Source organism: Pan troglodytes, chromosome 10, assembly GCF_028858775.2.
Source record: "Pan troglodytes isolate AG18354 chromosome 10, NHGRI_mPanTro3-v2.0_pri, whole genome shotgun sequence".
Taxonomy (NCBI): domain Eukaryota; kingdom Metazoa; phylum Chordata; class Mammalia; order Primates; family Hominidae; genus Pan; species Pan troglodytes.
Genome location: NC_072408.2, coordinates 7,990,572 through 8,006,881, shown reverse-complemented (window position 1 = coordinate 8,006,881; position 16,310 = coordinate 7,990,572). Strand labels below are relative to the sequence as shown.

Genomic DNA, 16,310 nt, shown 5'->3' with positions numbered 1-16,310 from the left:
AGTAAGCTAATTCCTTCATTAGGTGGCTAGTGAAAGAAATGATCAATATTCAAGAAGAGACTGGTTGCTCTGGACTCGCGGAAAAAGTTTCTCAGTTGCCATATTGTGCTTCTCCTTTCTAGGGCACTCTCAAAGTTAATTTTCATTATATATGCAATTTCGCTATTCTACAGAAGTGTGAATGATAAAGGGAGCTATATGGGTCTGGCAAAATGTTTGCTTTGCTGTTTTCTTCCTTCATAAGATATAAAAAAAAAATTAGTATCAAGTGTTTTTGGATAACCGGAAACAACATTACAAACAAAAGAGCTATGAAGCTTCTTACTTAAGTAGGAACTGGGTCATTGGTTGTAACGTTTTAAAAGAAAGGTGTTACTAAGTCAAAGCCAAATAGGCAAAAGCCAAGACCACGTAGTGGAGAACTTCAGCAAGCTTTGTCAAAGAAAGTAGGGCACAGGAAGAAATTTGTCAAGTCTTGAGGCACCTGGGTTAGAGAAGGTCCTGGAAAAGGTGGCAGCTGCTCGCTGGGTAGAGTACCTGCTGGAAGTTCAGTACCCACTGGCAGCACCTACAGACAACAAAGGGAAAATCAAGTCCGTCAGACGCTAAATATAAAGACTGTGTACTGAAGAGCAAATCAACTAATTTGAATGCACAAACATAAGAATAAAATATATATAGTTAAGACATGTTTATCACTGAGGTTACTCTCTGGTATCTGTCTTCAAAAAAGGGTGTGACAACCAATGATGTTATTATAGGGGTTACTATGATATACCTATAAAATGAATAGTAAAATACAGTAAAAAGTTGTCCCCTAGGGAGAACAGAACAAAGGCTATATGTACATAAGTGGCAGCGTCCAGATGTTCTTGAGCTACTTATTTGGTACAGTATGTATCAGACTTTTGCCATGTAAAACAAGATTTTCTGAGAAAAGAAAACAGTAACTGGTTAAGAAATAACCAATAGGCAGGTCTGATAACAAAAGGCATCAGAAATCTAATACTATTATCAAGAATTTCTATTTTATCTGAGTGAAGATTCTGCATTATCCTACCACAAAAAGAACCTCACATCAATGGCAATGCAGAAAGAGGCTGAAGCATACAATACAGTAGACATAACACAGCCTTGTTATTTGGAGAAGGTGGCAGAACAAGAGGAAATCCACCACAGCATAATTAGATAATAAATTTTAGTTACTTCAGTCCTAGGATTAGATTATTTATTTCTCCTCTGTATCAATTTCCTTACTAACTTCCAATTTTTTATAACCCCCAAACTGTACAACTGTGGAATCTACAACAAAACCAAAAATTTGCTTCATTCTCACTGAAACAAAGATTATGAACTGCTGTTATTTACGTACATTTTGCTGACAGATGCATTTAGCGCCCTTTTGGAATACAGACTTCTTCAGTTTGTACCAATTCAGAAGAAATACCTGTATTTTACCCGATAATTATACAATCTTGGAAAACTGTGCAGCATAATTAACCCCAAAATCCTGCCACACTTGAAAAAAAAAATCTCATGTTAATTGTAGACATACCCTCAAACTGCTGTCAATTTAATAAATACTATAAGCCAGGTACCTTTATAACTATGTTTCTAACTTACAAGGCTGAAGTGAAAAATGTACTCATTAGGGAGAAAAAAAAACTGATCATATTTATCTAATTATTTTATAACAATAATTTTACCGGAGCCTTAGTTAGAGGTGGCTTGGAGGGAGCAGTTCCAGGTTTCACTCCTGATGTAGTAGTGCTGACTGGGGTAGAAACTTGCCCAGGTGTGACCACTGGTGTAACTGGCAAAGCAACTGTTCCTAGTGGTAAATTGGTTGGTGGTAAGCAAGTACTTGTGGTAGAAGTCAGGAGTTTGCTTGGTGCAACAGCAGTAGTTGGGATGCCTGGTGTGACAGTGCTCTCTATGACTAGTGAGGTCTCCAGTGAGACAGAGGCATGCTGAGCTCCAGAGGAGCTGTGTTCACTGAAGAGAGACCGCAGCTTTTCTTCTAGAGTCTTTATGTCATCAATTCCAGGAGCTTTGGGTTGTGTATCAGAATCTATTTCAGGACAATGAGTATGGGGCTGGTTGGGAAGCAAAGCTGGTTGAGGCTGACTATGAATTAGTGTCTGCTGTACAGCAGGCACATTGGCAACAGGCTGTACCAAGGGTGGGATACTAGGTACTTGGGGTAATAAAGGTGTAGAAGTAGGACCTGCTGCTTGGGGAAGAATAGGAGTAGAAGCTATCACTGATGGAATGACCAAAGGATGCAGCCCACCAGGCTGAGAAATAGAACTAGACACTCCTGCTCCAGGAGAGGAAGAGGAAGATGGTGCAGAGAGGGAGAAAGCCAATCCAGTTGTACTGCTATGAGATGTCTTATCTAGTGAGTGTGCGCTAACTACCACGGTTTCAGCTAAAGTAGGAGCAGAAGTACTGCTGCTAAGCTGAATGGACAGCTGTGAAGCTGTGCTTGGGAATGAAGTGGTGGTAGAAACTGATGTTAATGTGGCTCCCACAGTAGTGCTGCCTGCTGCCTGCTGAGATACTACAGCTGGAGGCTTAGGACCTGGGGTAGCAGTACTGCCCCCTGCAGAGGCTGAAGTTGCTGAAACTGTTACTGAAGGATACAGTGCTGTACTAGAAGTTGCTGAAACTGTTACTGAAGGATACAGTGCTGTACTAGAAACAACGCTCTCAGATGTGGATGTGGGGACTTGAAGTGACGGGGATGTAGTAGATATTGAGACAACTGCAGGTACTGTGATACTTGAAACTACGCTGGAAAGTACTGGTGATTCAGACACAGGTGGTATGGGGAGACCACCTGAAGTTACCACACCTGTGCTGGAGGCAACTCCAGCAATCCCCTCTTCAGTGGGCCCTGTAACCTCAGACTGAATTACTGATGTGGAAATGTCATTAGGAGGGCTGCTTGTTGCAGGGACTGGTGCTGTGGCTGCTGCTGTGGTTGGGACTCCAGCAATGCTACTTAAGAAAGGAGGTACTACTGGAAATGTTGGTCCTGTATGACTAAAGTTTGGAGGTGCTGTATTGGGTCCTTCTGTCATTTGGGCACGTCTAAGTTCAGAAAAGGCCTGTTGTAGACTAAGGGATGATGCAGAGTGAGACAAGTTCATTCCAGGGCTCTGAGCTGTAGAGGCAGCAACTGCAAAGGAATACAAAAAGATAAGAATCAGCCGATTTTAAAAGGATGGATTCAAAAGATTGTCTGCTAGCCTAAGTCAGCTCCTATAAATATCTGTTTCTGATAAAAAATATGGAGTAATCTTAAAACATAGACAACAGTACTAAGTGCAGAAATAAACACATACTACAATATCTGTTATACAGGCTATATCTTGGTATGGCCATGCTTCTTGGCTTTTTCTGTAATTCTCTGTATTCTTCATCTATTTCCCTCTCCCATATGTTTATCTGTTGGTTATAACTTCAGTTTTCTATTCTTTTTTATTATCTGTGTCATCATAAATTACTGCTTTATGATTAAGCTTTCAACATAGCAGAGGCACTGTAGAATTTACATAACAATGTGGCAGAATCAATCCCTTACCTGTATCTGTTATTTCACTGGGGAAAACTTTTGATTCTCGTAATCGGCTTTCTGGCACAGGACTCACTATAAACCGCCTTCCCGCAGAATGAACAACTTGAGTTAAAGAACTGGTAGGAATGCCTGGTCAAAAACAAACAAACAAACGTAACTTAATAGCATTATTATTATAAATATTGTTAGACTTCATTATTGGCACACACAACTGCTTTTTGAGGCACAGTCTCACTCTCTCACCCAGGCTGGAGTGCAGTGGCGCGATCTCAGCTCACTGCAACCTCCGCCTCCTGGGTTCAAGCAATTCTCGTGCCTCAGCCTCCTGAGTAGCTGGGACTACAGAAGCCTGCCACCACGCTCAGCTAATGGCTTCTTAAGTCAAAGGTAAAAACAAGGAAAGAAAATAAATTCACCTATTTGCTGTGGCATGGAAGACGCAGGAGTTGGTTGTTTGAACTCTCCTTCCAATTTCTACAACAAACAAAAGTGATTAAATACATTCTCAAATGCAATCTCAATGACTAGGCAAAGCAAACTGCCACATGTGAAGAGAACATAAAAGTTTGTTGTCGGTCATGGGTGTCAGGTGATATCACTGGACATTTTGCATAGCAAATTTAGAACTATGAAAATATTTTAAATCAACAAAGTTTCATTATGGGAGTGGTGAACCTACCTGAGAACCTGAAAAGCCATAGTCATCCTTTCCTTGTAGACTCTCCAATCCCTGATCACCCTCTGGTTCCACACTGACATCCTCACTGAGCATTTCATCAGCTTTTTCGATAATTTCTCGCACTTGATCCACAAATGACTCTCTCTCTATTGCTAGAATAAAGTCATTGTTCACCTGTAAAAGAAATGTGATGTCAGTCTAATTAGTGTCATTTCTCAAACTTTATGTCACTTTTATGACTTCTGTCCTATCTGCATACTTACCTATATTTTTATTTATTTTGTACTCAAGTTAGCTCTTCTCTTTTTAAGAACTTCAATATCTAGTTAGACATAGCCTAGACAAAAACATCACTAAATCACAGGTTGGGTGTGCTAGTTTTATTCACATTGAAGTAAATGCATAACTTTAAAAAAACATGGATTATAAAATATGGCATATTTGCCTAGAGCAATGGCTATTAAGATCAAGTACTAAGGAAAAACCTAGAACTCCAAATGCAGACGTACCATAATTGTTGCTATCTCCTCGGGGTTGTCACCATCTAGGTCAAATTTGAATGTAACCATTTTCCTATTATGAGTCTCTAATTGACATTCTACTACTCGGTCTCCTTTATTTGAAACCTAAAAAGAAAAAAGGTACATCATCTCCAAAGACCATATTCAGCTTTATTACTGAATTTCAGAAAAGCAATGCAGATTAGCACTTGACTTCATGTCTAAGGAAGCATAGTGTTATCGCTGTTCCTTGGAGCACTAGTACTTTGTCTCTTAAACTGGTAGCAAGAAAAATCTTTGAGAAGACGTTAGCCTTTGAGCTACTTACTAAAACTCTCTATTCTTTTTCTAAAAGATAAGTAGTGCTTTATCATAGAAATATGGAATGTAAGAATATCATTTGGCTAATTATAAGATCCTATACATTCATCAATTCATCTAAGCCTTAAGAAATATTTAAATGATATTAACTGCTGGCCCTATCATAGCTTTATGAACTACCTTTTCATTTTTCTAAAAATGTGATATTTAAGTCAAAGAGACTGTGGGCATTAAATGAGAAGAGTACTTATATAAATTATCTGGCTGGGTGCCTGTAATCCCAGTGCTTTGGGAGGCCGAGGCAGGTGAGTCACCTGAGGTCAGGAGTTTGAAACCAGCCTGACCAATATGGTGAAACCCTGTCTCTACTAAAAATACAAAAACTAGCCGTGCGTGGTGGCACGTGTCTGTAGTCCCAGCTACTTGGGAGGCTGAGGCAGGAGAATCGCTTGAACCCAGGAGGCACTGCAATCACAATGAGAAGAGATCATGCCACTGCACTCCAGCCTGGGTGACAGAGCGAGACTCCGTCTAAAACAAAAAAAAGAAATTATCTATCACACACAGATAGTTATCTTTATTTTATGAAGTGAGTGGTTTGGATTTGATGACCTCTAAAATCTTTTTCAGTGTCAAATTCCTTTAACAACATGAAACTCACAAATTAGGAATACTTACATTCAAAATTCTTAATTTTGGGCGTGAAGTTTTTTCATGTCGAGAGCGACTCCTTACAGATTTTCGGTAATGCCGTTTTGTAGTTCTTCCTTCATGCCTTCCACTGGAAGATGGGACATTCTCATTGCCATCACTCATACCTGAAGCAACATCTGAATGTGCACTTTGAAATTTAAAAAGAAAAAAAAGTGCAGTTTATAATATGAGATTTAAAGGTCTGACAGTTTGGCGTTTCATACCATCTTATTTACCAGTCAAGGAAGGAGAATTCTAGTTTTACGTACCTGTCTACAGAGGAAGCCAAAGTGGTCGGCTGGGTAGGTTGTGGCTGTGCTACTGCAACTGGCTCTGCAGGAGCAACCTGAGAGACTCCCTGAGTACTCTGTGAATCGAAAAGATAACTCAAATCTCGGTAGTAATAGATTTATCATTCACTATCCCCAATAATCTACTTATTTTTTTCCTTATCCCTCCCCACTAAGTCCTAGAAGCACTAAATTTACTAGTAAATTCTCAATATTCAGCATCTAGAGATAATGGTCTTAAAATTCCAAAGGAAGTTTCTAAAGCTAGTCTCTGGTATAGACTGCATGGTATGAGGTCAGCCAACATATCTGCTAGGCAGTGTGAACCTACAACTTGCCATGCAGCCAGCATCTTACCAAGAGTGTGCAATAGCGCAGACAGAGCATAGTACAAAGATGAATTCAGATCTTCTCCTAGCAGGGCAAAAATGATTGCTGAGAGCACAGGAGGGTAAGATACTCTTATGACTGCCAATGGAAAAAGTTTGTGAAAGGACAAGAATAATGGCTAAAGGACTAGCTAGAGAAGTGAAGTGCTAATAGGGTTCATCTTCTCCAAGGCACACTCACTTCCCAACAGAACAGCCAGTGGAAACAAGGACCCCACATTGGCATTTCATTCTGCTGTAAGAAAAAGTCATGCAGAAGTTAGTTTGACATGGTCTCCAAATAAGTTCTAAACCAGGGGAGCCTATGTTTCTTTCTCCTTTATCATTGTTGTCCAATTACATATATATGTTTTACATATAAACATGCAGTAACTCTATTTACCTCCAAAACTGCTTGCTGGGAGGATGTAGTGGGGGCTTGTGCTAAACTCCCTCCTGGCTGGGACACTTGAACCTGTCCTCCTACACCACCCATAGGAACTAAAAGATTTGATTCCACATAAGGCTGCACCACTGTGGGAAAGTACCCAGGTGTAGCCAGTACTTCTGTCGGCATGGGAGGGGATAGGACTGTAGAATGGATGCAAACAGAAGCCACGTTGGAAGAGGGAGCAATATTTGAATCTCCTGGGTACTGTGGTGGCAGTCGAGGTGGGAAGCCCTGTGACAGAAATGAGGAAGGTGAGTTAGAGCAGGTTGGGGGTCAATAAATTAGCAAAACAGCAAGACATGCAAAAAAAAAAAAAGAAGCACACAGCAAAGAATAGTAGCCAATCTCTTTCTAATAATCTAAAGGGCATATAAAGACCACATTCTTGAAATGAAGTAGTAGACTGGTTCCAACAGAAGAGACAGGACTCTACAATACTACTTTATTGTTGGTTATCTTCACCTAGAGATGATTTAAATAGGAGGAACACAATTTCTTCCTAGCCAATCTTAAATGGAAAAATGCAAAAATTCTTCCACATAACAGTCATATCATGAAATGCTAATTTTCCCAATCTAAACCCTGAAGCTTTTTGTTGATACCATGTTGGCTATTCTATTTATTCTACCCATATATGTAAAAGTTGCCAGGTGTACTATTAACGACATCTAGCATTCAATCAGCTTACAGTGAATACTGAGAGAACCATTTTTCTCTGAAGAAGTGTCTTGAGAAAAATGGATCAGGAATCACTGAACATCATTATCCAATCCTTTCTCAGAATTTTACTATTTTGCTTCTCTAGTTGACATGTTATTGCTAGTTATTCTGACACTCAACTATTAGATTTCCATGTTCCTGATGATCTACTAGGATCAAACTCTGTGGTGCCCTCTTTTGCTAACTAACACAATACCTGGTACAGAACATCTCCAGAGGAAAGTGGAACCTCAGCAGCTTGTCCAAGGTTAGCTGGTATTCCCATGGACTGAACTGCTGGTTGTAGGAGCTGTGGGTGAACCTGACTTGGCAGCTGAGTCACAGGCTGCAGAAGGGTTGGAAGCTGACTAGGAACCACAGTTGATACCCCCGGGATCGCAGCTGTTGTAGCAGATGAAGCCAACGTGAGCAGAGGCTGAGTAATGCCAGCTGCCATTGTGATGGGAAGGGATGAGAAACCTGTCTGAGCCGTAGACACATGAGGAGTTGATATGGGAATTTGAGAGACAGGGTACTGAGGGAGCAAGGGAGTAGGGAGCGGCTGTCCCACTGGAAGGAAATGAGCACCAGAGTGGACTGGAACAACCGAGGGTTGTGTCGCAACTGGGATCTGAGGTTCGCCTTGGATAGTTGGTACTGGCTGGGAAACTGGAAGCTGGGAAGGTAAAGAAAAACAAAACAGACAGGCTTTAAAAAAAAAAAAAAAAAAATAGCAAGGCTGCCAAAAGCAAGATTTATGTATTAGCCAAAAAGAAGGAAAAAACAAAACAAAAAAAAACACCAAACCAACAAAACCCTGCATACATTAGTGTTAAGTTAATATGCCACATAAGAATATGGAAAGGAGAGCAGGAGAGAAAGAGGCTAAATAGACTATTACTGTTCTACACCTTTTGTCATAGAAATATTTGCTAATGCTTCAGCATTTGGCAATAGAAGAGGACCCTTCCATAGACAAGGGGTTGGCTTTTTTTTTTTTACAGCCTTATTGGAATATATTTTATATACCATAATGCTATCACTAAAGTTACGACTGCTATTACAGTAGTTACTGAAATTCAAATGAATTCCTTCCCAGTGGAATTAAGATTTCATTCATATTATTTCTAAAATTCTTAAGTCCAACATGGCTCAATAAAAATTGGTATAATTCACATATTTCACTCATTCTAGGATGCAATCATCCCTCTCCACTACCTGATCATTTTAACATGTGAGAAATTGGGATCTACCTTATAACTGATAATGTGGTACATTTTAAAGTTGATAGCATCTCAGATGTGATGAAATATTAGGGTAACAATACACTGTGCACATACATGCACAACAGTGCTCAAAAATAAAGTTGAACAAAGGTCATTCAGAAAAGCATAACTTCTACAGGGTACTTCTCAAGTGATTAGGAGGACTACTTAAGAAAAAAAAACATTCCACACAGTAAACAGTGCAGAAATCTACATGAAAATAAAGCATAGTTTCAAACCTAGAATATCAGACATAGCTGACACAATTCTAGGGAATGTCATAGGTTCAGTTACCAGAGCACCTTTATTTAACCTGTTATTTCTAATACCTGTTAAATCGATTTTGGACTGGTAAGACTAGAAGTGAAACTTTGGATTGTCACTGCTGTCAGTAACGTACCCATTTACATTAAATAATGCATATGCACCAATGAGGTGATCTTCACTTCATTTCTGCAATGAGATTAACCTACTTCAAGGGTTGGTTACCCTTAGAAGAAAAGGTAGAAGTCTATCCACACGAAAGGACAAGTTACATGGAAATCCCTTTTAGCACCCTTTCAGAAATTAAGCGTTTACCTGTTTAAAAAAAAAAAAAAGTTTACCTGTTTTCCAGCTGATACTTGAGGCAAGACTTGTGGAGCTTGAGGTTGACTCACTGGCTGTGCAGTAGTGGCCTCACTGGAGGTTGATGTCTGTGAAAGTGAATACTGCACTGTCTGTTGAGGAGGGGCTGTCTGCTGTATTCCCTGCTGCTAAGAATAAAATACAATGATTCAGTTTTATTTCAAATCAATAACAGCATGTTTCTAGGGAAGCATGTCTACCTAAAGCCTTCAGTGTCTGTAAATAATGATGATTTTAGTAATCAAGACATGCACAAACCCAAATTCATCAATTTCCATTATATATTTGTTTTCCCTCTGATGTTCTTTGTGATGGTGCCACCAGGAAAAATTAACCAATCTTTTAACACTCGAGTTACCATTGGCTCTTCACCCAATTATCTCCCTCACCCCAACAACAGGGCTTTACAAAGACATTTACATAACATATCCAGACAGTTCCTTTCCCCATCCCATCCCTGCCATTCCCTTTTCCCTATCTCTTGGCATCAGCTCTCACTTTGGCACCTGTATCAGATAGATCCAATGGCTTCCTTTAATCTTTTTTCCTTACCCTATTTTATCAACTGTATAATTAATATGTTTGAAGAATAGCTTTGATTATAGCTACAAAATAGTGAGGAAAGCACTGGATTTGGAATAACAGACATTTTCAAATTTTAGCTTTAATATTCACTAGCTGTTAATGCCTTAGATTGCTTATTTTATTACAAAAATGAAGTTTCTCTTTTTGAAACAAGGACATTATTTTTTAACTCAAAGTGGGGCAAAGGGAATGACACCTGGGAATCTACTATGTACTAGGGACTCAAGTATAATTTAATGCATGGTGCGTAATTATACACCTAATTTAATGCATGGAACATAACTGTACTCAAATACTAAATTCTGTAATAAATCAAGCAAACAAAACCAAACAAAACAGGACTATGACCCCTAAAGTACTGCCCCTTCTGTCTAACAAATAAAAACTTGAGGCTGGGCGCAGTGGCTCACGCCTGTAATCCCAGCACTTTGGGAGGCCGAGGTGGGCATATCACCTGCAGTCCAGAGTTCAAGACCAGCCTGACCAACATGGAGAAACCCCATCTCTACTAAAATTGCAAAAAATTAGCCGGGCGTGGTGGCACATATCTATAATCCCAGCTACTCAGGAGGCTGAGGCAGGAGAATTGCTTGAACCTGGGAGGCGGAGGTTGCAGTGAGCCGAGATTGTGCCATTGCACTCCAGCATGGGCAACAAGATCGAAACTCTGTCTCCAAAAAAAAAAAAAAAAAAATTGAAGTTTAGGACTGACTTTCAAGATCTTCTAATACCTAATTTATATTTTTTCTTTAATACAACATCTGCTTGTAATAAAAATTTTAACTAGTACATCATATTATAAAGTTAATGAAAATACCCCTAATCCTATTCTCCAGAGGTAACCACTATTAGTCGTTTGGTGCATAACCTTCATGGATTTTTTTCTATGCGTAAGTGGCCATTTTCACATAGTTTTCTTTTTTTGTTAAAATAAACAAAACAAAAACATGCCTTTCCTATACATAGTGTTCTATAGCATACTACTTTAATTTCTAAATGTCATCAGTCTCCTAATGATAAACACTTTGGTTGTTTCATTTTTGCTACTTAAAATAATGCTGCAACCAACAGCCTTTTACGTATGTGCTGGTATACCCATACGACTAATTGGTTACTGCTGGTATAAAGATAAGCTATTTATTTGTACATTATTATGTATCTTGCCACCTTGATAAGTGTCTTAGATTTTGTTAGGTGATAATCTACAAATAATATTTTTGCTCTTCTTATATTTATATCAATTAAAATCACCAAAAGAATGCTAAAATATAATGGCAACAGCAGTCATGTTTGGTTTATTCCTATTTAATTATTTCTGATAATGTATTCTTTTTTTTTTTGACACGGAGTCTCGCTCCGTTGCCCAGGCTGGAGTGCAGTGGCGCGATCTTGGCTCACTGCAAGTTCCGCCTCCCAGGTTCATGCCATTTCCTGCCTCAGCCTCCTGAGTAGCTGGGACTACAGGCGCCTGCCACCACGCCCGGCTAATTTTTTGTGTTTTTAGTAGAGACAGGGTTTCACCATGTTAGCCAGGATGGTCTTGATCTCCTGACCTTGTGATCCGCGCACGTCGGCCTCCCAAAGTGCTGGGATTACAGGCGTGAGCCACCGCGCCCCGGCCTCTGATAATGTATTCTTATTTTAACTTTTAAAAAAGCAGAAATGGCTGCTGAATTACATGAAATTTATTTTCTGCAAACTAAGATAAATCACATGCAGCCAATTCTAAAGGTGCTCTGAATATAAGACAAATTTGTTAATTTCCCACCTGAGAAAAAGGAACTAAAAAACCAGAAAACCTTTTTTATTTGCCAACTTGAACATATTTAACTTTAAGGAATGTGAATATCTATAATTATCTAACTCATTAATTTACACACCTAAATAAGATTGCATATTAAATATATTAATTCAGAAATACTGCTCCCTCTCCCCCAAACTCTACATAGGTAAAGACACCAGCATCTTTACCTTCACTGAAGCTAAATTATGAACGCTCCTGCAGTTTTCTGGCATAACATAACACATTCCCTCTAAGTTGTGTCTTCAGGTAAAATGTGCAGCGAAAAGCACCTATTTACATAACATTAAAATAAAACTAGATTTTTTTTTCCTTTCTCTTTTAGGTTTTTATTCATGTAACCCTTATATTGACATCTTAAAGAGATCTTTAAGCCAGTTGTTTAAAACCACATACAGTCCTCAGAATAGTGAAGTCATATTGCTGAGAATAAGGACTAAATTTATGTTTATTGCTTAAAAAAAATTCTGTCTGATGTTCTCAATAAACATTTCTAACTACATGAGCTAAAGTCTTTGCAGGCACATTTGTTCTCACCTGTTTCATTTTATTTCATTAACCTTTTTTGGTTTGTTGTTGTTCAAAGTAAAGGACAGTGAAAACCCTGTAATATGAGAGTACGATAAAGGTCTGAATACATGGTGATTCCCCTCTTTTCTAACAGATAAATTTGAGGAAGAATTCCCATGTTATCTTTGGGCATATGGTAATCATATGCTCCCAGCCCCCAATACATCCTCCTTAATTCAAAATTATGCTCATATCAAAATTTAGACTCTATCAACTCTTTCCTGAACTTATACCTTCACATATCTATGCTCTAGTTAAACCAAACTAAAGGCACATTTGTTTTTGTCCCCTATTTTTCTATCTTAGGGCCTTTCACATTGCTCACAATATAATTTTTTTATCTTCTGGCCTGGAATATTCTTTATTTCTACATCTAACTTATAATCAAAGTCCATTTCAAATGCCTCCTTTTTCCTAAGGTCTTCCTGATATTCCCTTTCCTGCTGGGGAGAGATGTTAATTTCTTCCCTTTTTTTGGACATAATTGGGTAGTAGTCAAATGGTGAGCTGTGGAATTAGATTATTTGGATTTAAATTCTGTTTTTACCTCTTATAAGCTGTAAGTTTGGGTAAACTACTCACCTTCTCCAGATCTCAGCTTTCCCATTAGTAAAATGGAAATAATTATAGCATCTATACTTATAGGGTTCTTAAAACGATTAAATGAGAATGTAGGTACAATGTACAAAGCACTTTAATATTAGCTATTATCCTTATTTGTTTTTTAGAAATTTACATATATATTTACTATATTATTTAGACTCTTTCAAAGTAGTCATACCTGGTCCAGCTCGGTAGACCTTCAGTATCTGAACTCAATTAGGAAAAAAAGCTGAAAGGACTGTCAAAAATGAGCAGTTTTATGGACAAATTATTTCTTTGCTTAAGACAACTGAGAAGCATCTATGACAGTAACCCTTGTATTAACATCTTAAAGAGATCTCTAAACCAGTTGTTTACAATGGCTAACGGTTAATGTTATATCTTAGAGCATCTGGGGAGAAGTGTCACCTCTGGATATGCCAGAAGTACATGATGATCTGCTGTGCGCAGTCCCACTGACTAATAATCAGCACTTCAGCCAGGCAGGGGTGGTCTAGCTTAACAGTTTAGCATCATGCTTTGCCCAAGCTTGCCTCATGAAACCAGTTCAAACAGACTTTATGGATAGTAGGGTAGGTAGTTCACAACTTCGGTGCTTTTTTTTTTTGAGATGAGTCATGCTCTGTTGCCCAGGCTGGAGTGTGGTGGCACTATCATAGTTCACTGTAGCCTTGAACTCCTGGGCTCAAGTGATCTTCCTGCCTCAGCCTTCCAAGTAGCTGGCACTGTGTCTGACAAAGTTCACAACTTTGTTTGTGGTCACAAAGCTTTTCAGCAGGAGGCAGCTATTTTTGGTACCTTGCTAAGATCTAGCATATCACTATACGAGACCCTATAAAAACACACAAAAAAGCAATTCCTCATTTACTATGTTCAAGAAACACATGAAATAAAGTAAATTTTAGCAAAAGTATATTTCTTTCCTCACTAAAATAAAACAAGAGCTATGGTTCTCTAAGGTGGGATTGGGACCTGAAAGTACGTAAAACAAAAATCATGTCTAAAAATAGACTATCCATATAGTACAAAAAGTTTTCAACCTTTCTTTTTTCAAATGTGGAACTCCAATAGTTAAAACAAATAAAGAGAGCTTCTGAGGTACATTTGCAGAATCATTAAGTCCCTGTAGAACTTTATTTAAAATGGAAGAAACAATACTATTCTAGGAATCTTGAATTCTGGGTTATAATTTGTAGCTCCCTTATTATCTAAGTGACTTTGGAGAAGTTAATTATTCTAGACTGAATACACTTCCTGTATATATCGAGGGCTCAATTTTGTGATTCTACAACACATGCTATAAAAGTATCTGAAACAAAAACATCACTGAAACAAAAATTAATTTTTGTTTCTGCTGTAGAGATAGCATTTAGCCATATTTTTTTCTCCTGGAGAGGTAGCTACCTAATTCTTTTAATCTGACATTTATGGTACTGCTCTCTTCTTTTCTCACACTCTTTCTTAACATGAAACTCAATGAATTATTTTATTATCTTCTTCATTTGATAGTAAGTATACATACATATCCCCAAATACAAGACAGATAACCAATTCCTTTGGAAAAGAAAAAACAGAGCACATACAATTTGCTCAGTTCATTGGTGTTCGTCTACGTCCAAAGATAAGCAAGTTAGGAGATTAGTACTCAGTACTTGCATTCTCAACCAGCTTTATGTGACTTGTAATTTGCATTCTAATTAGGAACTGTTAATAGAATAAAACAGATTTTGTTAAGGTTGGCAAAAATATGTTTACTTGAATTTAACCAGTCTTGTTTGGAAGAAAGGACAGGTGCAAAACAAAGCATATAAGTCCCAGCCCTTCAGTTCACGGAGTGAATGCATGTATAAACAAACTAATCAACTGTTTCTGTAGAAAGTGCCTTTAAGTGATTTTCATCTTGTACAAGCAACTCCTGATCTTAAACCAGTATCGAATGACTACATGACCATATGTCAGACTGAAAAAGGGCCATTTGTAATTAAGAACTGAAAACTTTGTTTCAAAACCAAAAACTAATAGAAACAGAAGCCAGTTTAGAGTTTGCTGATTAAAAAACCCACATGGGGAACTAACATTAGGAAGTTTGCATTACACACATAGTGGCTACAAATTTTATGTAGACTAGCTAATCAGTATTCAGTTATGCCAAAAATGCATTATTCCCTTGCAAATAATTACTATTAACTAATACCAGTGATGCACTATAAATATTTAATTTTAGAATTACCAGTTTTACTGTTGGATGTATCAGGATTACACTGATCTCTTGAATTACTTGAACTTTCTGGAACAAGCCCCCCAAAACAAAAGTTAAAATATTCTGGCTGGGCACAGTGGCTCCCAGCACTTTGGGAGGCCAAAGTGGGTGGATCACTTGAGGTCAGGAGTTCAAGACCAGCCTGGCCAACATGGTGAAACCCCATCTCTACTAAATTAGCCAGGCATAAGTAGAACATAATACAAAAATTAGCTGGGCATAGTGGCACGCGCCTGTAGTCCCAGCTACTCGGGCAGCTGAGGCGTGAGAATAGCTTGAACCTGGGAGATGGAAGTTGCAGTGAGCCAAGATTGCACCACTGCACTCCAGCCTGGGCAACAGAGCAAGGCTGTCTCAAAATAAATAAATAAAAATAAATAAATAAGTAAATGTTCTTGAAGTAATTGTTCTTAGGTTTTCATTAGATGCTTCTTAGCGTAAAATCTGACACATCATTCTACAGATTAGAAATAATTAAAAAGAAGTGGAGGATTAGTAGAGGCAAGCACAATGAAGGTAATGACAAATCACTGCTGTAAGCAGTGGAAAAAAAAAAAAAGAAAAGGAATGACATATTCTTTGTACCGTAAATTATGTGTAGAATCCAGGCTGGGTGAGGTGGCGCATGCCTGTAATCCCAGCACTTTGGGAAGCCGAGGAGGGTGGATTACCTGAGGTCAGGAGTTTGAGACCAGCCTGGCCAGCAAGGTGAAACCCCGTCTCTACTAAAAATACAAAAATTAGCTGAGTGTGGTGGCAGGCACCTGTAGTCCCAGCTACGTGGAAAGCTGAGGCAGGAGGATTGCTTGAACCTGGGAGGCGGTGGTTGCAGTGAGCTAAGATTGCACCACTGCACTCCAGCCTGGGTGACAGAGTGAGACTTTGTCTCAAAAAAAAGGTGTAGAATCCTCTTTTAAAAAGATAATTATATCAGTAATAATGTATGTCTACTAAATTGTTCAAAAGTATATTAAACAAAAGAGATTTTTCTGAAACACAGAAAAGTCTCTTTTTT

At 38.5% G+C, this 16,310-nt stretch overlaps 1 protein-coding gene across 47 annotated transcripts in view; it reads right to left on the bottom strand.

The window, feature by feature from the left end:
• The window catches only part of WNK1 (WNK lysine deficient protein kinase 1), a 159,491-nt gene that overhangs the window by 25,666 nt on the left and 117,515 nt on the right, over nucleotides 1-16,310 (bottom strand). For 14 of the 47 annotated variants that reach the window (XR_010147726.1, XM_016922525.4, XM_016922528.4 and 11 more), the window contains 11 exons: nucleotides 9,455-9,604; nucleotides 7,802-8,260; nucleotides 6,838-7,116; nucleotides 6,046-6,143; nucleotides 5,762-5,924; nucleotides 4,772-4,888; nucleotides 4,263-4,436; nucleotides 4,000-4,057; nucleotides 3,590-3,712; nucleotides 1,707-3,184; nucleotides 485-568 (listed from right to left, as the gene is read on the bottom strand). Coding sequence is in view for 46 of the 47 variants with exons in the window: in XM_016922525.4 (XP_016778014.4) it covers nucleotides 485-568; nucleotides 1,707-3,184; nucleotides 3,590-3,712; nucleotides 4,000-4,057; nucleotides 4,263-4,436; nucleotides 4,772-4,888; nucleotides 5,762-5,924; nucleotides 6,046-6,143; nucleotides 6,838-7,116; nucleotides 7,802-8,260; nucleotides 9,455-9,604 (3,183 nt within the window). In the remaining variant the exon portion in view is untranslated. 47 annotated transcript variants of the gene reach the window in all.